Source organism: Protopterus annectens, chromosome 1.part0 (genome assembly GCF_019279795.1).
Source record: "Protopterus annectens isolate FY-2018-M chromosome 1.part0, PAN1.0, whole genome shotgun sequence".
Lineage (NCBI taxonomy): Eukaryota > Metazoa > Chordata > Ceratodontiformes > Protopteridae > Protopterus > Protopterus annectens.
Genome location: NC_056725.1, coordinates 1,274,023,144 through 1,274,048,020, shown reverse-complemented (window position 1 = coordinate 1,274,048,020; position 24,877 = coordinate 1,274,023,144). Strand labels below are relative to the sequence as shown.

Genomic DNA, 24,877 nt, shown 5'->3' with positions numbered 1-24,877 from the left:
AAATCTATAAATACAAGGATATACCTCCAACATAAAAGCAAATACACCAAAAAGCTTTTTGAGCATAGTAAGTGAGAGTAGAGGTACAGCCAAAAGAAGAAAGGGGGCTGGAGGGAGGGTAACCAGGACTGCAACAGTGAATACACTAACATCTAAGTGTACACAACTGTACTATGTTCTTCGTGTTTCACTGTTGCAGTCATTACATTTGGGTAGATTCTCAAAGCTACGGTTGGGGAGGAGGAATTTAAATAGAATTAGGACCAGCTATAAGGCCCTGCAAGACAGCAGTGGCAAAAAACAGCTCTGGATTTAGAGAAAATTGGCAAATGATAATGCTTGGTGAAAGTATGTACAGAACTCCAGGTAGCAGCCTCTAGGATGTCTCTAGTCGGAACGTCCCTGAGAAAGGCTGTAGAGGTAGATGCAGCCCTGGTTGAATGGGGTGCAATGTCTTCTGAGATAGGTTTTCCATGGTGCTTATAGCAGAAAAGAATGCAGTGGCCTATCCATTTTGAAATGGTTTGTTTTGAAATAGTTTTCCCCTCTGTCCCTCCAGCAAATGCCACCAGCAGTTCAGATTTCCTTTGAGGTTTAGTCCTATCCAAGTAGAATCTAAGCTGTCTGTGCACATCTAAAGAGTGCAGCATCTGTTCCCCTTTGTTCTGTGGGTAAGGTAGGCAAATGAATGGACTGATTAAGAGCTATTCTGGATACCACCTTGGGCATGAAGGAGGGATTGGTTCTGAGGGACACCCTGTCCGCATGAAAGATTACTGCCATAAGGGCCTGTAATTGAGATACCCTTCTTGCAGAAGTGATTGCTAAAAGGAAATCTGCTTTCCAGGAAATACATTTTAAATCTGCAGTAGCAGTTGGCTCTAAAGGAGGAAGAGTGAGTTTTTTCAAGGCAAAGTTAAGATCCCAGGCTGGAGTTGGAGCTCTCCTGGGTAGCCTTAAGTTTTTGGCCCCTCTGAGGAACTGCTTGAGCAGTAGGTGAGAGAAGAGGGGAGGCTCTGTGCAATAATGAGCTGAATTGGCTGAGGCATGAATTTTGATGGAGGTAAAGGACAAGCCCCAAGTATTGTAGAATCTGAGGTAAATTGGGCACTGCTGCGTTCATTCCTCAAGATTGGTTCCAGCCATAACATTTTTTCCATTTTGCAGCATAAGATTTTCTGGTAGTGGGCTTCCTTGCCTCTAAAATGATATCCATCACTGATTTACTGAGGGATGGTAAAGGAGAGATTAGATAATTAGCCAGGTTGCTAGGTTCAGGGTTTGCAGCTGAGGGTGTAGAATCTGGTTCTGCTCAGACAACAGAGAAGTAGTCTGAGGCAGGTGCCATGGAGCCACGCATGACACACTGCAAGAGTGGGTACCAGTGTTGGTGAAGCCAGTCTAGTGCAATTAAAATCGTCCTTGGCTTGTCCTGTTGGATCTTTAGTAGTACTTTGGAGAGCAGAGGCAGAGGAGGAAAGGCATAAACCAGATTTTTTCCAGGTGAAGGACAGAGCATCCACTTTCCAAGCTGGCTTATGAGGAATCCTTGTGCAAAATTTGTCCAATTGATGGTTCCGGGAGGAGGCAAACAAGTCTATATCTGGGCTCCCCCATTTGCTTGTCAACATGTTGAAAATACTTTGTTCCAGTTTCCACTCGTGTGGGTGCAGGAGGTTTCTGCTTAGTCCGTCTGCCAGTGTATTTAGATTTCCTGGCAGGAATTGAGCTTGTAGATTCACTTGGTAGCTCAAGGCTGTGTTCCACAATGCCATGGCTAGTCTGCAGAGGGGGTAAGAATGTGTACCCCCCTGCTTATATACCACATCACAGTGGCGTTGTCCATCTTTACCATTAGTTGTCCTGGAAGAATGTGGTCCTTGAAGGCTGTCAGTGTATTCTGTACAGCTAACATTTCTTTTTGATTTATGTGCATTTGCATTTGACTTGGGTTCCATTTGCCCTGAATGCACTTCCATGCCAGGTGAGTGCCCCATGCATAGTCTGATGCGTCAGCTAAAATTTGGGCGGCAGGGGGTAGTGTGAATGGTAGCCCCCTGTTTTGGTGGCAGGCCTCTGCCCACCAAAGGAACTCTAGGCATAGGCAAGGTATGATAGGAATCCTTGCTTCTAGATCCTGTGTCTGTTGACACCATACGCTTTTGAGATGATATTGTAGCTTCCTCATATGCAGCCCTGTATATGGAATTAGAAGAATGCAGGAGGCCATGAACCCCAAAGGCTTGCAGTATTTGCCTTGCAGATAGCTGGGTTTTTGTGGCCACTTGTTTGAAGTAGGTTGTCAAATGAATCCATTTATCTGGCTTCAGGAAAGCCATCTGGGAAGTTGTATTCAAGCTTGCTTCCAGGAATATAATTTCTTGACAGGGTACCAGGTGTGATTTATTTTCGTTTATGGTGTACCCCAGACAAGTGAGCACCCTTTGAACAAAGGCCAGATGTTTCAAAAGTATGTCCTGGCTTTCTGCCTGAATTAGACAATTGTCCAGGTATGGGTATATTTGAATATTTCTTTGCCTGAAAAATGCAATGACTGGAGCTAGGCACTTTGTAAATACCCTGGGCGCAGTAGAGAAGCCAAAGGGCAGTGCAGAGAAATGATGGTGCATGTAGCCTGCATTTTCTGCAAGACTCCCTGATAGGGATGTGCAGGTATGCTTCTTTTAAGTCTAGTGATGTCAACCATGCATCTTTGCCTAACATAGGAAGCAACTGGTGAAGAGTCAGAATTCTGAATTTTGGAATCACCAGAAAGGTGTTTAGAGTAGAAAGGTCCAGGACAGGGCACCATGTACTGCCTTTCTGGGTACCAGGAGAAGTCTCGAATAGAAACCTTGTCACTTTTCCTCTTCTGGTACCAACTGAATAGCCCCCATGTTTAAGAGAGAGAGTACTTGATTTCGAGCCTCTGCCCACTGATTTGGGGGTAGATCTGTCCACCCGCTTGGAGTTGGTTAACATGTGGAAGTGAAATCTGTATCCTTGGGACATTATATTTAAAACCCATGTGTCCTGGGTAATGAGTTCCCAGTTTCTGGCCTGCAGACCAATTTTTCCGCCTAAAGGAGCATTCAGTTGGGAAGTGCTTGGAAGTTTTAAAAATAAGTAATTGAGACAGTTTTCCATGGGGAAGTCTTACTACGCCCAGATGTGGGTGCGGAAACCCCCCACTGCTTAGTCTTGTGTGTCCCTTGGGACTGAAAACTGGGGTTTCTGCAGTGTCTGGGTTTGGCTTGAGAAGACCTGGAAGGGGCTGAAAAGGACCACCTTAGAGGGCTAGTGCCTACTAAATCTAGGAGGCTGAACTTGTAAGAAATCTTTAACAGTTTGCATAGATTTAGCTTTATCTTCCATCTTTTTAAGAACTTCCTCAGCCTTGTTGCCAAACAGGTGGTCCTGATTTAAGGGAGCATCCAACAATTTAGCTTTACCATGATCAGGCAAAGATTGCTCCTTAAGCCAAACATGCCTTCTGAGCACAGACCCAGTAAAGTACAGTTGTGTATACTTACCATAAATGTAGATGTTCTAGTGTATTCACTGTTGCAGTCATTGCATTTGGGTAATCTGCTGGCAGGTTGCCCTCAGTCGGCCTGAATTCCAAACTCTTGGGTCCTGCGTCGGTTGCCGTCTCCTCTTCCATGACGTCAGGTCGTCAGGGGTATAAAACAAGCAGCTGACACCATTTTCTTTAGTTTTTCTTGCCCCAGATGTTAGATATCTATCTCTATATCTATATCTCTATATCTATATCTATCTATCTATCTATATCTATATCTATATCTATCTATCTATATCTATATCTATCTATCTATCTATCTATATATATATATATATATATATATATATATATACGGCTATGAAGTATTCGAACATCAGATGTTCGAATACTTCATATTATGGCAGGTGACATGAGCGAAGGTTTGCATTGTGAATGAACTCTGCATTCGCAATTCTAACTTTCGGTCATGGGAGGGGATCGCGGTACAGTGCGGTTAGGGAAATGCATCCCTTTCCTCACTGTAGTGCGATCTCTGAGTTGTAATATTAAGTTAGGGGGTGTGGGGCACAGCCCTCAGTGCAGGCGCAGCCCCCCTGCATAACTGTGTTCGGTTAGGTAGGTGATTATGGGAAGGGTGGGCGTGCTGTGTATCGCCGTAAATGTCGCAAGCGACATTTTCGACAATACACCCTTGTTTTCGAGTTTACTATTATTCGAAAATGTTCATTTTCGATGCATAAATTCGAAAATAGACATTATTCATTTTTACTTTCGAATTTATGATAGTAAATCTATATATATATATATATATATATATATATATATATATATATATATATATATATATACAAACATATACACACATACATATACACACTATATATATATATATATATATATATATATATATATATATATATATATATATATATATATATATATAAAAACTGTACATACATGCAACAATAGAAACTTTACCTTCATCTACAAGCAAATACACCACATAGGTTGTAGAAGATAGTGATGGAAAGAAACTCCAGAATGAAAAGGGGATGGCGGGCAGGTAACCTGGACTGCAACAGTGAATACACTCAAACATCTACATTTATGGTAAGTGTACACAACTGTACTATGTTTTTCGTGTTTCACTGCTGCAGTCATTACATTTGGGTAGAATCCCAAAGCTATGGATGGAAGGCTGGAGCTAAACAGCATTAGGGGCGGCTATAAGGCCCTGCAGAACTGCAGTGGCAAAGCCTGCCCTGGACTTAAGAGTAGAGAGGCAAATGATAATGCTTTGAAAAGGTGTGAACAGAACTCAAGTAGCAGCCTCTAGAATGTCTTTGGTTGGTACTCCTCAGAGAAAGGCTGCTGAAGTAGCTGCAGCTCTGGTGGAATGAGACCTAATGCCCTTGGGCACAGGTTTGCCATGTTGTAAGTAGCATAAATGAATGCAGTCGCTTATCCACTTTGAAATAGCCTGCTTAGAAATAGCCTTTCCTTCTGATCCTGCAGCATATGTCACTAATAGTTGCTCAGTTTTTCTTAGAGCTTTAGTCCTGCTCAAGTAGAATCTTAGCTGTCTGTGTACATCCAAGGAATGCAGAATTTTCTCCCCCTTGTTCTGCGGATTTGGATAAAAGGTTGGCAGATGAATAGCTTGGTTAAGAGCCACACTGGAAACCATCTTAGGCATAAATGGAGGATTGGTCCTAAGACACACCCTGTCTGGGTAAAATGCTAAAAGGGTCCACAGCCATGAGGGCCTGTAGCTCTGAGACTCTTCCTGCTGAACAAATTGCTAGGAGCAGAGCTGTTTTCCATGATAAGAACTTTAGATCTGCAGTAGCAGCTGGTTCAAATGGAGGCAGGGTGAGCTTTTCCAACACATAACTGAGGGCCCATGTAGGTATTGGTGATCTTCTGGGAGGCCTTAAATTTTTGGCTCCTCTAAGATACTGCTTTAGTAAAGGATGAGAAAAGATTGGTGGCTCGGTATTGTAATGAGCTGAAATGGCGGAGGCATGGATTTTTATTGATGAGAAAGATAGGCCTTTGTCAAGCATCTCAGTCAAGTATTGTAATATCTGACTAATATTTGGTTTTGCTGCATCAGTTCCTTGTGCTCGATTCCAAGCACAGAATCTCTTCCATTTATCAACATAAGATTTTCTAGTACTAGGCCTTCTGTCTTCCAAAATGACATCCATCACAGCTTTACTGAAGTGTTGTTTGCATAATTACATGATCAGCCATGCTGCCAGGTTCAGTGTTTGGAGCTGATTGTGCAGGATCTGATGGTTTTGCTGGGACAGTAATTGAGATCTTTGAGGTAAGGTCCAAGCTGGATATTGAGACAAGTTTCTAAGGATTGGGTACCAGTATTGGCGGGGCCAGTCCGGGGCAATTAGTATCATCTTTGGTTTCTCTTGTCTGACTTTTAGTAGGACCTTGGGAAGAAGAGTCAGAGGAGGAAAGGCGTAAATGAGAAGTTATGTACCTACCATAAAGTTCCATGTTAGTTGTCTTCTCTCGCCTTCTTTCTTGCTTGATGGGTTCAGAGCCGATCCTCGGCTCCGACTCGGCACTTGCTAAGCTCGAGAGTCACTTTTACCAGCTCGAGTCAGCCCCATATCCCATGATGCAAGGAGGTAAGTACCCAGATCTCGTTTGTTGTCTATAGGCAATAACACCTAGCATAAAAAACTTCCCAAAGGAAGAAAGAAGGAGAGAAAAGCCTGAAGGATGGTTTTGGAGGACCAGTACTGTATGGTCTTAAGAAACATTCTTCCATGTAGAGAGAAAAGGTCTGTCCAGGCCAGGGGGAAGGAGGGAGGGTCGCAAGAAAGAAGGCGAGAGAAGACAACTAACATGGAACATTATGGTAGGTACATAACTTCTCAATGTTAAGTTGTCAATCTCGCCTTCATTCTTGCTTGATGGGACCGCGTCCCTAGCAACTCTATCCTGGGTGGCTCAATGGAACAGACTCTTGAGAACTGTAGAGCCAAAACTGGCTCTGTCCCTGGAGGCCAAATCCAATTTGTAATGAGAAACAAAGGTATGAGGAGTGGCCCAAGTGGCTGCTGCACAAATAGTGTCTAACGGAAGTCTGGCTTGAAAAGCTGTGGAAGTGGCTAAGCTTCTGGTTGAATGCGCTTTAGGTTTTGAGCACAGCTGTTTTCCCCTAAGCTGATAGATTTCGGAGATGACAGAAGAAAGCCATCTAGATAAGGTCACTTGAGACAGGAAGGCCTTTTTTGTTGTCAGCATAAGAAACAAAGAGTTGATCGGATTTCCTGAATTGTTGTGTTCTGTCCAAATAATATCTGAGTTGGCGGTGAACATCAAGATAATGTAACTTTTGTTCCGATCTATTTGAGTAGTTTGGGAAAAATACAGGAAGATCAATAGCCTGATTCAAATTACTCTGAGGCGACCTTAGGTAAAAAGGTCGGATTAGTTCTCAATGATACTCTGTCTTTGTGGAAGACTAAATAGGGGGGGGCGAACAGAGAGAGCATGAAGTTCAGATACCCTCCTAGCCGAAGTAATAGCAACCAGGAATAAAGTTTTCCATGAAAGAAATTTCAGGGAACATGAAACAGCTGGCTCGAAGGGAGGAAGAATCAAGGATGTCAGCACTAAATTTAGGTCCCATTGAGGAGGAGGACTCCTGATTGGAGGCTTCAGGAGAAAAATTCCTTTTAAGAAGGCTCTACAAAGCCTGTGGGACAATGTTGTGATCTGCGAACCCGACATGAAAGTTCGAGATAGCAGCCAACTGAACTTTGACCGTGGAGGAAGAGGAGCCCGCGTGAAAGATTTCCGCTAAGAAATCCAAAACTGCTTGTACTGGAGCAGTAAAGGGATCAATATTTTTGGCTTTTGCCCAATACGAAAAACGTTTCCATTTGCTAGTATAAATCCTCCTAGTAGAGGATTTTAAGGAAGCTACTATGATGTCTCTAACAGGATTAGAGATCATAGGAAGCCTGGCTAAGGAAGGAAGTGGAGCAACCAAGCTGTGAGGTTGAGAGAAGGGATAAGACCGGTGCAGCTGACCCGATTGGTGAATCAGAAGGTCTGGCACTGGGTCCAGATGCCACGGCTGCTCCAAGAGGTGACGATGAAGGAACGGAAACCAAATCTGTCGAGGCCAATAAGGAGCAATGAGAATCATTTTGGCTCTCAAAACGGTGGCTTTCTGGAGTACCTGTGGAATCAGGGGAAAGGGAGGAAAGGCATAAAGTCGTCCCTGGGGCCAATCCTGGGTTAGAGCGTCTCTGGGGGGATGGCCTGGCAGTGGGAAGAGAGAGAAGTCGTCTGGGCATTTGCTGTTTTGGGGAGTAGCAAAAAGATCGCAACATGGGCGGCCCCATTCTAGAAAAATCTCCTCCACTATAGATTGTTTGAGAGACCACTCGTGAGGCATGAGAATAGCTCTGCTCAATCTGTCCGCTAAAATGTTGGTTTTCCCAGGGATATGCGTTGCTACCAGAAACCGATGAGAGGAGATCGCCCATTGCCAAAGTCTGAGCGCTTCTCGACACAAGGGGTAGGACTTGGTTCCGCCCTGTTTGTTGATATACCATACTACAGACATGTTGTCTGTGTGGACTGCAATTGTCCCCAAGGGAAGAAAGTCATTGAGGGCTTGCAACGTTAAAAGCACTGCTCTCATCTCTAGGACATTTATGTGCAGGTGGTATTCGAACGGTTGCCACTTCCCATGAACCATCCTGCCCTGATAATGACCCCCCCCACCCGATCAGGGAGGCGTCCGTAGTGACAGTGGCTACCGGGGCTGGGGGTACAAAGGGTCTGCCTTGGTGAATCTGGGGAGAAGTAATCCACCATGAAAGATGATTCTTGCAAATCTGTGTCACCAGTATTTGGTGGCGCATCGGAAGTTGTTGGTAAGACCACTGAGTGAATAACATCCACTGAAGCAGGCGCATATAGAAGCGGGCCAGGGGAAGAAGGGTAATGGCCGCAGCCATGAGGCCCAACACTTTTAGAACCATTCTGGCTTGTACTTTCTTGCTGGCTAGGATGATCCTCACGTGACTTTGAATGTCTGAGATTCTTTGATCTGTGAGGGTAGCTGACATCCGAACAGTGTTTAAGTTTGTGCCTATGAAAGTAATAGACTGACAGGGCAATAAGGAGGATTTTTCGTAGTTGATCGAAATTCCCAAATGAGTGCAAAGATTTATTGTGTAATCCCTGGCTTGAAGAAGTTGATGCCTGGTGGTGGCTGAAAGGAGCCAGTCGTCGAGATACGGAAACACCTGGAATCCTTGACGTCTCAGGTGAGCCGTGACCACTGCCATACATTTGGTGAACACTCTGGGGGCTGTAGTGAGACCAAAGGGCAGGGCTCTGAACTGGAAGTGACTGGACCTCAGCCGAAAGCGGAGAAACCTTCTGGAGCGCCTGTGAATTTTTATGTGATAGTACGCATCCTGAAGATCTATTGAGCACATCCAGTTGTCCTTCTCTAGGAAGGGCAGAATTGACTCTAGTGTGACCATTCGGAATCTTGTCTTTCTCACAGACTTGTTGAGTCTGCTGAGATCAAATATTGGTCTCCAGTCTCCCGTCTTTTTGGGGACCAAAAAGAACCTTGAGTAGATTCCGGGCTCTGAATGGTCTGTTGTAACTGGCTGAATGGCTCTTTTTTGTAGAAGTTTGAATACTTCTAACTCTGCAATTTCCCTTAGACCGGGTGGTACATCTGGAAGGGAATTTGAGTGAGAGAAAGGACTTTCCTCGAAAGGAATTTTGTAACCCTCGGATATGATCGACTGTACCCATCTGTCTTGAGTGAGGGAACGCCAGGCTTCTGGGTACAGCGATAGTCTTCCCCCAACTGCCTCCAAGGATGGACAGTCGGGCAACATCTCAGGGATGCTGAAAGGGCTTGTCAGAGAGGCTCTCTGCTTCCCTGGTTTTGTGGACCCCCTCTGCCTCTAGAGCGGCGTCTGTTATTGTTACCCCTTCTGCCTCTAGGGGTAAACTGACCACGTGTATCCGGCGTGACTCCTTGGGATTTGCGGAACCACATTTTGCCACCCTTCTGTCCTTTAGGATAAGGTCTAGAAGGAGTGGAAAAACGGACCCCTACGGCAGAAAGAGTCTTGTCGTCCTGCTCACACCTGGTCAATGTATCCTTCACTTGAGGGCCAAACAAAGCTGACCCATCAAAGGGAGAGTTTGTGAAGGACGCCTTAAAGGGATCTGCAAAATTACAGAGCCGCATCCAGGCTTGGCGTCTAACAGCCACACCTGTACCTGCGGCCCTACTCGCTCCATCTGCTGCATATGATATCAGTCGCATGGAGGAGTTAGCAATAGAATTAAGGGTTCCTAGCTGCGAAGCAATTTTTTCTTGAGCCCCTGCAGCTGTGGGATCCTGTACTACTTCACCTAGCTCCTTAAGGATGTCCCTTTGGAGTCTGGTGAAGTGACATAAGTAGTTCAGCGTATAGCAAAGGTCGCTGAAGAAAACATCCACTTACCATACCTATCCATGGTCCTAGAGTCCTTATTAGGAGGATGGACAGGTACGGAAGGATCTGCAAGTTCCTTCTTAGTGGCAGCCGCCACCACCATGGCATCAGCAGGGACACCTTTCGTAAGGAATTGCTTATCCGAAGGGGCAGTAATAAATTTAGACGGCCTCCTAGGAACTGGCTCTACAGAGTCAGGAGCAGCCCAAGCCTTTCGAGCAATAACCTGCATAAGGGGGTCGAAAGGCGGAGACACCCAGGAGGTGGAGGGCCGAGATCCAAACGTCTCTAGGTATACCGACTCCTCCTCAGAGGGATTATTGGAGGGCCAGTTTCCCCTCTGTTTAAGGAGCTCTAGGATGTCTGAAAAAGAGACATCCTCAGAGGGGGATCTTGGGGATCCCTCCGACTCATCTAAGTCGGTATCTGAAGTGATAGACTCAGGGGAGTCTGCGTGTTTCCTCTTACAAGTCCTCTTGCGCGGGGGATCCCCTGACGGATCAGGAGAATCCTCGGAAGAGGGAGTTCTTCCCAGTGGGGAAACCTGAGGCGGAGGATCTCTGGTTCTGGGAGCAAGAGAGATGGCAGAGATAGACAGGCACCGTAGAGGGAGGAGCTAAGGGAACAGACTGCTGGCTGAGTCCAGTGGCCAGCACACTCTTCATCACCTCGAAGGCTCCCCTCCCAGGGAGGCCCGAGAGAACCTGCTCCGAAGAAACCGGAACTCCAGGGCCCACTGAAAGGGAAGGCTCCGAGGCAGATGTCGGAGCAGAGCTCACCAAGGCTGAGGCTCCAAGGGGAAGAGCGGGGTCGGACAAGGGTCCGATGCCACTCACCCCCTCGGAGGAGACCAGGGAAGCCCGACCACCGAATCCCTCTAAGGAAGGTCTCGAAGAGGAGATAAGAGTAGATGCTGAGGGAGCAGAAGGGGGGGGGGGGTATCTGCCCCTCAGCCATAGCAGAAACTATTCCCGAAGACTCCAGCTCCAAACTCTGAGGTAGAGTTGAAGGAGGAACTGCAATAGGGTGTGGACTAATAGTCGTCTGTTGAGACGGACTATGTAGCATCTGGGCCAGTGCCTGTGATTTCAATAATCTACTGACCACCCTCTCTAAATCATGGTCAGAAAGCCTGGATGACCTGGATGATCGGCTCCGATGGCTCCGTTCCGAGAGGAGAGGTGAGGCCGGAGCCGAGAGTATCGGTTCCAAGGAAGGGGACCTGGACCTCTTCCTCGAAGGAACCATCGGAGCCGACGAAACTATCGCAGTCGGAGCAGAGGACTTTTCGGCACTGACAGAAGGTCTAGATGCATCGGCTCCAGCCGGAGCCGATACAGCCATAAAAGTAAGGGTGTCGGAGCCGGTCGGCGCCGACACCGAAGCCTGAGCCACATGGTGGTCGGAACCAGTCGGAGCAGACACCGATGTGACCGAACCAGTATCGGCACCGATAGTCATCGGTGCCGAAGGTTTAAGCAAACCAGGATCAGCTCCAGCCGGAGCCGATCTCGACTCAGAAAGAGTCGTAACCGAGGCCACAGGCTTAGACACAGAAGCCTGGGCCTTGGAAGACTTGGAAGTCTTACTCGGAGCCGACTTAGCCGGAGAGCCCTCCGGTTTAAGAAGACCCCTTAAAATTAATTTGTTTCTCCTCTCCTGCAGGACTCTCTGGCTGAAGGAATGACAAATCGCACAGGAGTCCTGCAGGTGGAGAGGTCCTAGGCAGTATAGGCAAGAAGTGTGACCGTCTGTCAGACATCTTCTGACGGCACGAGTCACACTTCTTAAAGCCCGAGACCCTTTCCTTGGACATGGTTGTAGAAAAACACACACAACACAGTCCCAAGAACAAGTTATCCCAAAAAAAATTACAGATAACTAACCTCTCACACACACACACACACACACACACACACACACACACACACCCTAACAGGGGGGGGGGGGGATGGGAGGGGAGAAGGCCTGACTAAAAATATTAAGAAGAGAGGGAAATTTTAGTCAGAAAAGGGCTTACTTTGAACTAAAAACGTTAAATACAAAGTTTTAAAGTGAAAAAGGGGCAAAAATAGTATTATATAAAACACTTACCAGGAGCTGGTAAAAGGAGGACCTCATCAGCGAAGCGGCAAACGAGATCTGGGTACTTACCTCCTTGCATCATGGGATATGGGGCTGCCTCGAGCTGGTAAAAGTGACTCTCGAGCTTAGCAAGTGCAGAGTCGGAGCCGAGGATCGGCTTCGAACCCATCAAGCAAGAATGAAGGCGAGATTGACAACTTAACATCTGATAGGTTTTTCCAACTGATGGATAGGGCGTCCACTTTCCATGCTTGTCTGGGATAAGTCCTTGTGCAGAATCTTTTCAATTGATAATTTTGAGGAGAAGCAAATAGATCTATGTCCGGGCTCCCCCATTTCTTTATCATGCTGAAGACTTGTGGATCTAGTTTCCACTCGTGAGGGTCCATAAGGTTTCTGCTTAAATCATCTGCCAGAGTATTTTGTTTTCCTGGCAGGAATTGAGCTTGAAAATGTACTTGGTAAGTCAAAGCTGTGTCCCACAGTGCCATGGCTAGTCTGCAAAGGGGGTAGGAGTGTGTGCCCTTCTGCTTGTTTATATACCACATAATCGTGGTGTCTGTCTATCAGTGGTTGTCCTGGATGAAGTAAATCCTTGAAGGCTGTCAGGGAATTTTGAACAGCTAACATCTCTTTTTGGTTGATATGCAGATGCATTTGTTTTGGGGTCCATATGCCCTGAATGCATCCTCCTGCCAGGTGGGCCCCCCATGCATAATCTGATGCATCTGTTAAGGTTTGGCTGGCAGGGGGTAGAGTGAAGCCCATCCCATGTTTTGGTGAAATGCCTTTGCCCACCATAGAAACTCCTGTTGCAGGCAGGGAATGAGAGGAATCATTGTTTCCAGACTGTGACAATGTTGACTCCATAAACATTTTAGGTACCATTGAAGTTTCCTCATATGCAGTTTTGCATATGGAATCAGTAGGATGCAGGATGCCATGAACCCCAAAGCCTGCAGAGTTTGTCTTGCAGATAACTGGGTTTTTGTTGCCATCAGTTTGAAGTAAGTAGTCAGTTGCCTTTGTCTGGCATGAGGAAAGCCATCTGGGCAGTTGAATTCAAGCTTGCACCTACGAATGTTATCTTTAGAGAGGGTACCAGCTGTGATTTCTTTTCGTTTATTGTGTACCCTAGTAGGCATGTTAGAGGCCTTTTCACAAATGCCAGGTGCTGAAGAAGAATGTCTTTGCTCTCTGCTTGAGACAGTCGTCCAAGTAAGGATATATTTGTATGCTTCTTTGTCTGCAAAAAGCAATTAATGGTGCCAGGCACTTTGTAAAGACCCTGGGCGCAGTAGATAAGCCAAAGGTCAGTGCAGAGAATTGGTAATGCATTAAGCCAGCCTTGAAACAGAGGCATCTTCTGCACGATTCCCTTATTGGGACATGCAGGTATGCCTCTTTTAGGTTTAATGTCACCAGCCAAGCATTCTTGCCCAGCATGGGCAGAAGCTGCTGCAAAGTTAGCATTTTGAATTTTGGAATGCCCAGGAATGTGTTCAGAATTGATAAATCCAGTACTGGCCTCCAGGCCTTGTCCTTTCTGGGTACCAAGAACAGTCTTGAGTAAAAACCTTGTCCTTTTTCCTGTTCTGGTACTGGCTAAATAGCCCCCATATCCACGAGGGACGTAACCTGTTTTTGTGCCTCTGCCCATTGATTTTTTGGCAGATTCGGCCAACAGTTTGCCATTGGCAGAGTATGGAAATGGAATCTGTATCCTTGTGATACTATGTTTAGCACCCACTTGTCCTGGGTTAACTGCCAATTTTGAGCAAAAAGTACTGATTTTCCCCCCAAGGGTGCTTCCAAAAGGTAAGTGCTTGGTGATGGCAGAGGGAAGTCATTGGGACTGTTTTTTGTAGGGTTGCGCTTTATCTCCTCCAGATTTGGAGGTAGAAGCACCCCATTGCTTTGACCTGTAAGAATCTTGTGCCTGGTATCTAGGACCTTTAGGGTATCTGGATTTGCCCCTTTGAGCTCTGTCAGACACAGGAAAGGACCAATTTTTTGTAGGGCAGTGTCTACTGAATCTTGGTGACTGCACTTGTAAGAAGTCTTTTACAGTTTGCATAGACTTAGCTTTGTCTTCCATTTTCTTTAAAACCGCTTCTGTCTTAATACCAGAGTATCATGCTGTAAAGGTGCATCCAGTAATTTAGCTTTAACATGATCAGGCAAATTTTGCTCTTTTAGCCAGGCATGCCTCCTAATCACAGATTCAGTAACTGCGGCCCTGCAGGAGGCCTCTAAGGAATCAAAACCACATTAAAAAGTATGTTTTCCAACTTGTTCAGTTGCATGCAGTAATTCCTGCAATTCCTTATTTTCTGCACAATCAGAAATCATCATCATTTTCTGTTTCAACAATCCCATAACATGTTGTTGATACTTGAGCATATGAAACTGGCAGTTTAAGGCCCTAATTGCAAGGTTGCAGATGTATAAACCTTCTTTCCCCATCTATCCAGTGCCCTTGAATCTCTTTCAGAGGGGGTAGGATTTTTTGCTGTTGAGGCCTTAACTCCCTTTGGACCCTGTGAAACAGTTTCAGGGTCAGCAGCAGGGTTTCTAAATAAATATTTGAGAAAGTCAGGGACCCTGTAATATCTGTCAGGCTTGCTGGGAGCCGGAGGTAAGGAGTCAAACTTGTCTCCGAAAACACATTATCCACAATCTCTAAAACAGGGGGTATATGGCTAAAGGCCTGTGCTGAGGGAGAAGAAAATCCCTGAGCCTCTTTTTTGATTCTGAGAAATCTTGACTCTCCCAGTGAAAATGCTCCCTCGAAGTATGCAAGGTTTCTCCAAATGAATAATCCTCAGGAGGTGATGCAGATGGGATAGATTCCTCTGCATCAGAATACTCATAGGGAGGTATAGAGGATTCCTGATTAGAAGAGGAATCAGAAGAAACAGAAACCTGATCTGAAGATTCATAATCAGTGTCTTGCCTAGGCCTCTTATCAGGAGGGGGTTGGGAACCCCTGATTAAGATAATTAGGTCTTCAGCCATTTTGATCATCTGTTTTTTAGGCATAGCAGCCTGTGCACATGGCTCATGCATCAGTTTTTTAGCTTTAGAAGTTGCTTTTGTCTTTGGTTTTGCAGCTGTCGGTTTTAAATAAAAAAGAAGGTGAGGCCTGAATTCCAAAGTCTTGGGTCCTGTGTCCGTTGCGGTCTCCTCTTCCATTACGTCAAGTCGTCAAGGGTATGAAACAAGCAGCCAACGCCATTTTCTTTAGTCTTTCTAGCCGTGCGGTGCCCGAAGCAGAAGCAGTTCGCAAGTGCCGGTCAGCCAACTCCTGAAATTTTCAAGTTTCAGAACAGAAGTCTTCACTAAAGCCAAGTATCCCGATGGGGAAACTTTCTTCTTGCACGATACCGATGTCAGAAGCCAGTGCCTGCTCAGCGGCTCCGGACCCATCCGAGGGAGAGACATCCGTGGGTACAATACTTAGAGTATCTCGCGGCGTGCCAGACTCCACATGGGTTTCAGTAGGGGCCTGAGACTCGAAAGCAGCAGGTATCAGGGGCTGCGAAAGCACCTGAGTACCAGCGAACCGGCGACTGGCTTAGGAGAATCTTCGGTTTTGGACCTCGATGGTCTGTCCTTTTCTTGGCGTTTTTTTGTGTACTCCCGTAGTCGGATTGCTATCAGACGACATTTCAGGGTAGTCAAATCAGTTTCCAAAATATTCTGAAGCAAAAATATACCAATGCTTAATAGTGTGTTGGTTAAATCTATCACAAAACCGACAGCCAGGCACGTTGTGATCACGGCCTAGGCAAGGAATACAGTATAAAGGAAATCCTTAGGAGGTATTTGCTTCCCACAAGTAATACAATTATTAACTTTTTCTGACATTGGTATGGAGCAAGAAGAAAGTTTCCCCAACAGGGTACTTAGCTTTAGTGAAGACTTCGGTTCTGAAACTCGAAAATTTCAGGAGTTGGCTGACCGGCACTTGCGAACTGCTTCTGCTTAGGGGCACCGCTCGACAAGAAAGACTAATGAAAATGGTGTCGGCTGCTTGTTTTATACCCCTGACGACCTGACGTAATGGAAGAGGAGACAGCAACCGACGCAGGACCCAAGACTTTGGAATTCAGACCGACTGAGGGCAACCTGCCAGCAGATTACCCAAATGTAATGACTGCAACAGTAAAACACGAAGATCAGCAGCAGCCCTGCAAGAGGCCTCTAATGAATCAAATCCACATTGCAAAGTATGTTTTCCAACCTGTTCAGCAGAATGCATTAAATCCTGTAATTCTTTATTTTCAGCAGTCAGGAATCATCATTTTCTGTTTAAGCAATCCAATAACATGTTGTTGGATACTTTAACATATGGAACTGGCAGTTTAAAGCCCTAATGGCCAAGGCTGCAGAAGTGTAAACCACCTTACCCATCTATCCAGCGCCCTGGAGTCTCTAGCAAAGGGGGTAGGATTTTTAGCAGTAGAAGCCTTTAACTTGTGTGGATCAGGAACCATGTAATATCTGTCAGGTTTTCTGGGAGCAGGAGGCAAAGAATCAGAAGCCAAACTAGATTCTGAAAAGGCATCATCAACAATGTCTAGTACAGGAGGTATAGCTAAAGACCTATGCTGAGGCAGGAGTAAGAAATCCCAAAGTCTCTTCTTTGAATCAGAAAAAAACTGGCTTTCCCAGTGGAAATGTTCCGTTACAGTATGTAAGGTCTCACCAAAAGAAAAATCCTCTGGAGGGGAAGCAGAGGGAATAGAGTCATCTGCATCAGAATCCTCATAAGTAGATAAGGACAAATCCAGATCAGTAATATCACAGAAATCAGAATCCTGGTCCGAAGATTCATAAACAACTTCAGTCCTAGGTCTCTTAGAGGGGGGAGGTTGGCTTCCTCTGATTAGAGTTATAAGATCTTCAGCCATTCTAATTGTTTGTTTTTTGGGCATAGAGGCCTGAGCATGATGTCTGGGCGGCTGTTTCTTAGGCATAGTTCGAGATTTTGGCCTAAATGAAGAAGGAGGTGTCGGTTTAATGTGCAAGTCCGTAGGCCTGAATACACCCTCAGAAGCCGGTGCCTGCACAGCGGCTCCGGACCCATCCAAGGTAGAGACATCCGCAGGTTCCACAGTTGAAGCATCTCACGGCATACTGGACTCCGAATGGGTCTCAGTAGAGGCCTGCGAGTCAGAAGTAGCGGGTATCAGGGGCTGCAAAAGAGCCTCACTGAGTACTGGCGACTGGCTTAGAAGTGTCGTTGGCAGCTTTGGACCTCGGCGGCCTCTCTCTGTCTATCTTTGCGTTTTTTCAAAATTCCGGTAGTCGGATGGCTAACCGACATTTCTGGATAATTAATCCGAGAACCGAAATATTTAGAGGCGAAGATATACAGACAACGGATAGTGCGCCGATTAAATAAAGCACAAAACCGACAGCAAGGTACATCATGGTCAGGGCCTAGGCAAGAAATACAGTACGAATGCAAATTTTTGTGAGGTATTTGCTTTCCACAAGTAATGCAATTATTAACTTTTACTGACATTGGTAAGGAGCAAGAAAATGTTTCCCCAATGGGGTACTTAGCTTTTAGTTGTAGAATTCGGTTCTGAAACTCGCAAATGAAAATTTCAGGAGTTGGCCAACCAGCACTTGCGAACTGCTTCTGCTACCGCACGGCAAGAAAAACTGATGTAATGGTGTCGGCTGCATGTTTTATACCCCTGACGTCATGGAAGAAGGGACAGCAACTGACGCAGGACCCAAGACTTGGTTAATCAGGCCGACTTGAGGGCTACTGCAAGCAGATAACCCAAATGTAATGACTGCAACAGTGAAACACGAAGAACATCAGCTCTAGATCCTACAGAGGGTCACAAAAACAGGTATGCTTTGTGAATAGTAGCAGCTATATAGGTATCAAATTAAAGGTTCCTGTCTACAAGGACTCCAAGGTCTTACTACCCTGCCAACTTTTCGTTCCTGTCATTAACAGTATGTAAAGGAAGTAAGGAAAGATGGTTGCCAAATTCCAGAATGCTGCACTTTTTTTAAACACCAAAGACAATGTCAATTCCATTGCTCCATTTATTTGTAAAGCTAACTCCCACTTGGCAAGATGCATAATCAATGGGGCTGAAGGCAATCTTCCCCGAGGCTGCAGATATCTGCATATTTGGTGAGCCAGACAGTACAGTCAGCTTTGACATCTGAAAAATGAAAGGTGTCAAGAGACAGCCTTCAGGGACTCCACTGGTGACGGCATGCTGAGGACAGAAATCATATACTCGCCTCCTGCTGTGTATGAACATGTAGTTAACTGGGGACTCAAGATGCAGCTCAAGTTGCCTCTAAATCCTGTGCTTGTATTAATGACTCTACCATGCAGTACCAGTGTTGAACACTTCGGCAATAAGGGGGTAAAGCTGCACCAACAGATGAATCTTCTTCCATGATGGCAGTTAAAAAGAAACGTAAAAGGTTAAGTACACAAGATCTCCCTTTGACAATGCTGTACTGGGTAAGTCACAGAGGAGGAACTTTCACATGTCAGCCTGAATAAGACCCATGATGACAATAACTTGCACAATATGCTTGGAAAGCTGTTTTGTTCTGTAGCAGTCAAAGAACAACTGTTGTAGTGGATTGGGAATGTAAATATATGCCAAGCTGTTAACATGCTCCATTAAAAAATACGCTTAAGTGGCTAGACTGGGGTGACTGACTGCACAAATTAGGCTTCCTGAAACCTTACCTGGTCCAATGGAATTAAAGTCTCTGATTTTAATGACAACTGAGGGGACAACTTCAGATGGAATTTATGGTGGGATCATATTTCATGGAGGACAAGGGGATGGGATTCGCTTCAAGCATTGTGAAATTTGCTGCAGATCTGTATGCTATTGTGCTAGCTGTATCAGTTTGCTGCAGATCTGTATGCTATTGTGCTAGCTGTATCAGTTTGCACTGTAACCGTGGTATAATTTTGCTGTATTTCATTGCGATCTTGACAATTTCCTTTACAGCTTATACAGCCTGATACTTCAAGGACTCCCTTACTTGTCATTACTTTTTGTAGGTCTGCCTTGGCTCTTGCATGCTTCTCAGGCATCACATACTTGAATACAGGGTCTTTATCTAGCTGGCTATCTCCAACTACTAAATGTTTTCTGGTGTGTGGTCTCACTTCTGACAATTACTGCTGGTCAAAATGTTTTCAACCAGTTATACTGAATGCACTGCCCTTTCACTCTCTTATATGTTACATGACATGTGACTTGCTCTCAATTCTCCTGTATTATTAAATCCTTTCAAAAGCTTCCGTCCCTTTTTTCTAAACTTTCTCTACTCAATTTGCTGAATGTCCTCTCAGTATAGCATTCCATTTACTTCGGTACTTCTACAATGCAGTCTTGGCATAAATTTCTTCACATTTCCCATTAAAGTAGGTATATACACTGTTAACTGCTACATATAAATACTGCATGCACTTATTGTAATAAACACATTGTGTTACGTATCCTGTTCCATTATGTGTATTTAGTCAAATTTGGGGGTTACTACTACTGATCTTTTTCAAATGTCATATGCCCCTCACCTCAGGTACCTGCTGAATGCATTACTTTTTTTGCCTTGTTACGTATTCCAATTATACAACATTATTTTGTAAGTGAATTCTGTAGTATGTTCTGACTGACTAATGTAATATGAATTTTGGCTTTTAATTCTAGGTAACCCATTTGTGTGTGGGCTCAGGGCCAGTTAATTTACCAGGTAAAAAAAATATCAACAAAATAAATGGCTAAATTATTTCATACCCACAATACATATGATGGGATGTTAGTCATACTTAACTTTAGCACATCCACGTTAACAAATTAGAGGAAAACTCACCTGTACATTATATATGCAATGAATAATATAGACTGCACAGCTACAAATATGAAAAAGTGCACCGTAGAGAGACATGATGGAAAGGGTGGCAATTCCGGGCATTTTGGCTTCTCATTTAATGCCTGTAAAAAAAGAACATGGTATGAGACTACAAACGGAGTATCTGCGTTTATCTTTCATTTCATTCTCATCCTAAAATATCTGCGTTACTGCGACTATACCTTGGTCAATGGCTAGAAAAAACATGCCAGCAAAACAAATATCTTGGTCAAATTGCAAACGGCATGCTAATGTCAATGGAAAGAACAGAATCTTACCATAACCATAGATGTCTTCTATACGCTGCAATATTTATAACATAAGGGAGTCTGCCTCCGGCTGACTCATACTTCCAACCAGTATCCAAAAGCTTTAATGGTACTGCGAGGTACATGCTATGCCACACCATATAACGCATACATCCGCCATAGAGACACATCTGGTATAAAGCAGACGTCAGCACATACCTACCTCAGAACTATGTGCCACCCAGCACCAGTCTGAGATTGTAGCTGAGAATTATATCAACAGAAAACTAGGCAAGCATCAGGGGGATGGCAGGGTGGGGAAGCAATACTGTAGCATATAGAAGAGAAGGACATTTATGGTTATGGTAAGATTTTACACAACTATTCTATATCCTTCTACTCATATGCCGCAGTACTCATAACTGAAGGGAGAATGCCAAAGCTCAAGCTTGGGACAAATTTGGAGGAGGATTAACCGATGCTTTTTCAATAAACCCATGCAGGATTCCTCTTGCAAACCCAACTCTGGACTGGAGATGGTGTCAAGCTTGTAGTGTTTAGTGAAAGTATGGACAGACCACCATGTAGCTGCCTCCAGAATGGGGCCAATGTCCAACCCTTTAAAGAATGCCCCCGAGGAAGAATCTGCTCTAGTAGAATGGGCCTTCACAGGGAAAGCAAGGTTTTTACCATTTGACAAACAAAAGGAAATGGCCTAATAGTTTGCTTGGAAAATGACTTACCCAGAGCTCTTGGGTGGTAAGGGACAAACAGGCAGTCAGATTTGTGAATAAGCTTGGTTTTGTCGAGGTAGTATCTGAGCTGCCTGTGCACATCCAAGGTATGCAATACTCCCTCACTGGGACAGTGAAGGGAAAAGGTAGGAACATTAATGGACTGATTTAGGGATAACCCATTAACCACTTTGGCCATGAAGGAAGGGTTAATGCACAGGGAAACCCCATCTCTATGAAATACAGTGAAGGGAGGATTGGAAATCAGGGCTTGTAACTCAAACACTTCTAGCAGATGTAATGGCCACTAACAAGTCTTCCAGGTACAATGCTGCTGGGAATAGGAGCTTGCTGGTTCAAACAATCCCAGTGTAAGCTTCTCAGGCACAAAACTAAGATCCCAAGGGGGAGGCATTTGTTTTCTTGGTAGTCTGACATGGACGCCTTTAAGGCACAGTTTTACCTCTAACCTAGAGGCCAAAGGTGGAGACACAGGCAGACAAGCAGAGACAGCTGAAATGTGAGCCTTCACTGAAGAATAGGACAACCTAGCCCTCATCAATTAACACAGATAGGACAAATACACCGGGACATAAACTGACGGTGGCTGTAGGTCCATTTTAGGACACCAGATGGAAAACCTTTTTCATTTGGAAATGTAGGATTTCCTAGTTGCAGGTTTTCTGGCCTCTTGCAGAACTTGTAGCACATCTTCAGAAAAAAAAGGGTTTTAATCCCTTACAGACACCATCACCCACAATGCCAGATTCAGAGTTGACAGTTGTGGATGTACTAGGGTCCCTTTGTGCTGTGTGATTAAATCCATTCTGTGGGGTAACTTGAGATGATTGCCCCTGGCTAGATGGAGGAGAAGGGGGAACTAGTGCTGCCTTGGGCAAAAGGGAGTCACCAACAAGGTTTTTGGCTGATCCTGCTGACTTCAGTAGGACCATCTGTAGGAAGAGGCACGGGGGGGGGGGATGCATACAGAAACATCCACGTCCATGACAAAGACAGTATCCACCTTCCACACCAGGGGATGTGGGACCCTGGCACAACATTTTGGAAGTTGTCTGCTCAAGGGGGAGGCAAACTGATCTGAAGTGTACCCACAATGATGGATTAGGTTCAGAAACATCCCTGTGCAACATCCATTCATGGGATTGGGTCATGGACCAGCTTAGAGAGTCTGCCACTGTATTATGTGCTGAGTAATTCCCAGGCCAGCAGGGCTAAGTCTGCATAGAATGCAAAACTTCGTCCCCCCCTGCTTGTTGATGTACCAAACGGCTGTGGTGTTGTCTGTGAACCACCTTAGTACTCCTGGAACAAGACTGCTTTTGTATATTTGCAGTACCAAAACCAGTGTCCTCATCTCCTTTACACTGATGTGTTCATGGGCTTGCTTGGGAGACTAAACATCTCTGACCCTCCAGGTTCGGAGAGTTGCACTCCAACTTGTGTTTGAAGCGCCTGTGAAGAACTCCAGGGTAGGAAGGGGTGGTTGCAGTGGTAGGTTGGGGGTTCTCTTTACCTGGTGGGATCCACTCTCTAGCTTCCTTTTTAAGAAAGGGGGGAGTGGAATCAAACTCTAATGGATGCAAGTGTTGCAGTCACATAGTTCTTAGACACCACTGCAACTTTCTCATGTGTAGCCTTGCTAAGGGTATCATGGGGATATTGGATGCCATGTACCCCAAGAAACGAAGGAAGTCCCTGGATGTCAAGGAGTGGAGAGGAAGAATGCTCTGGAAATAGGAAGTCAGGAACAAAACTTTTTCCACTGGAAGAGAGGCTAACATTTTGTCTGTTTTTATTCTGCATCCCAGAAAAATGTGATCCTGCGAAGGACGGAGGGAAGACTTTTGGAAGTTTATAGTGAACTGTAAACTCTGTAGAAGGGCAATAGCAAAGAACAGGTGTTCCTGAAGAAGTACTGAGGGCTGAGCCTTTATCAGGTTGTCTAGGTAAGGGAAAATTTGAATTCCCTGCATTCTGCAAAATGTTACAACAGGGGGCAAGCACTTCGTGAAAACCCTTGGTGTCGCAGAGAGATGAAAGGGCAAAGTACAAAACTTAAATGCAAGGAAGCTTCAGAAAAATTTAAAAACTCTGAACATTAGGTGGTTCCTGATCCCCATACTCCATGGTAAAGCTGTAACTAATTTTTAAACGGTCTGATACTGACTGTTTAAATTATAATGTTGTAAAGAACTGTCTTTTAGAATGTTTTTAAATTAACACCTGAAGCTTACAGAAAAAAGTTTTGTGAGCACAAACACAAGGCAGATGAAAGTGTGCAAGAATATGTTGCTGAACTAACCACTTATTTTCATAGGTGTGTGAGTGGATGTCAGGTCACCACTTCTGAAGGGCTAGCAGACCTTAGTACTTTTGCCTGAGAACATGAGAATCTGGTTAGCTGATAGACAATGCACTACTGCAGATGAGTTGGGGAAGAAGGGAGACCTATACCTAGCAAGCAGGGCATCACTGCACAGGAAAGGGACACCCAGTGCTGCTCATGGGTCTAAGGGAACCCATGGTGGGCAGCTCAGACTGCCCAACAGAGTCTGCCAGTAGCAGGGGAAGTTACTAGTCCAGGTGCAAGTCCAGGACCAAGAATTAAACGTTTTAAATGCAACCAGTAGGGCCATGCAGCATACAGATGTCCACAGTGGCACGGTGGGGAACAAAAGGTGGGAGAGCCAGTAAGTCGAAATGACAAAATGCCAACAGTAGGTTGTCTCGAGACAACAAGGGTACCAAACTGGACAAGAGGTTATATCCTATCTATCTTAATGAATGGGAGAGGCCACGGCTAAGAGAGACAGCCTCTGATCTAACAATTACGAAGCCTGCAATGGTTAGAGAGGACTACTTGCTTGAGCAGTCTACTCCAGTCAGAGCTTTAGGAGGGACCACATTCCAAATACCTTTGGCTAGGGTTCACCTTAACTGGCAGGGTGGAAAAGAAGCCAGCAAGTAGGTGTGTTTCAGGATATCCCTGCAGATGTCCTAATAGGGAAAGACTTTGATAATGCACTACTGTGTGTTTGAGAGACCCAGACAGACTGCACACTTGCAGCCAGGACTGGTGAGGTGGTTACATTAGGAAGGGAGCTACCCTGTAGCAGTGAGACTGAAAGTGAGCTACAGCTGCTTGTGGGTACTGGTGTTTCCTTGGATAGAGTGACTGCAATGGCAGAGTAGTAGTAGTAGTACCCAGGCTGACAGTGAGGCACCGCTGTCAGAGAATGCCAGGCTTCCTGTGGAAGGGGAGCTGGGGAAAGGTTACTAGGACAGAGTTGAGACAGGCTCAGCTCTCAGACCCTACATTACAGGGCCTGAGGCAGCCAGTGAGGCACCTGATTCTTAATGGAAAGGGGAATCTGTATACTGGGAACAAAGGGTTACTGTATAAAGAGTGGACCCCTGAGGGAGGGTGAGAGAATACAGCAGTTGGTAGTGCCCAAAGCCTACCGTCTGGCACTTCCAGCCATATCCTATGATATTCCCTTTGCAGGTCATACGGGCATAAAACATACAAAGAGGCATATTATGCAGAACTTTTATTGGCCTGTTATTTCTAGAGATGTAACAGTGAACTGCAGGACCTGTGAACAGTGCCAAAAGGTAGGCAAGGCAGGAGACAAGGTGAACGTTCCTTTGATGCCATTGCTTGTGACCGAGCAGCCATTTCAGAGGGTAGCTATGAATATTGTTTGGCCTCTGAGTGCCCCAAGTTCTAAAGGGGAAAAAGTATATCCTAGTGGTTGTAGATTATGCTACCAGATAGACCAAAGCAGCGGCTCTGTCCTCCATTGAGGCAGAAAAGGTGGTAAATGCTTT

General features: G+C 45.2%; 1 protein-coding gene across 1 annotated transcript in view; it reads right to left on the bottom strand.

Moving 5' to 3' along the window:
- The window catches only part of LMAN1 (lectin, mannose binding 1), a gene marked incomplete in the record, with an annotated part of 407,951 nt that overhangs the window by 102,235 nt on the left and 280,839 nt on the right, over positions 1 to 24,877 (bottom strand). Inside the window, 1 exon segment of the mRNA XM_044066156.1 lies at positions 20,005 to 20,126. Coding sequence (XP_043922091.1) covers positions 20,005 to 20,126 — 122 coding nt within the window.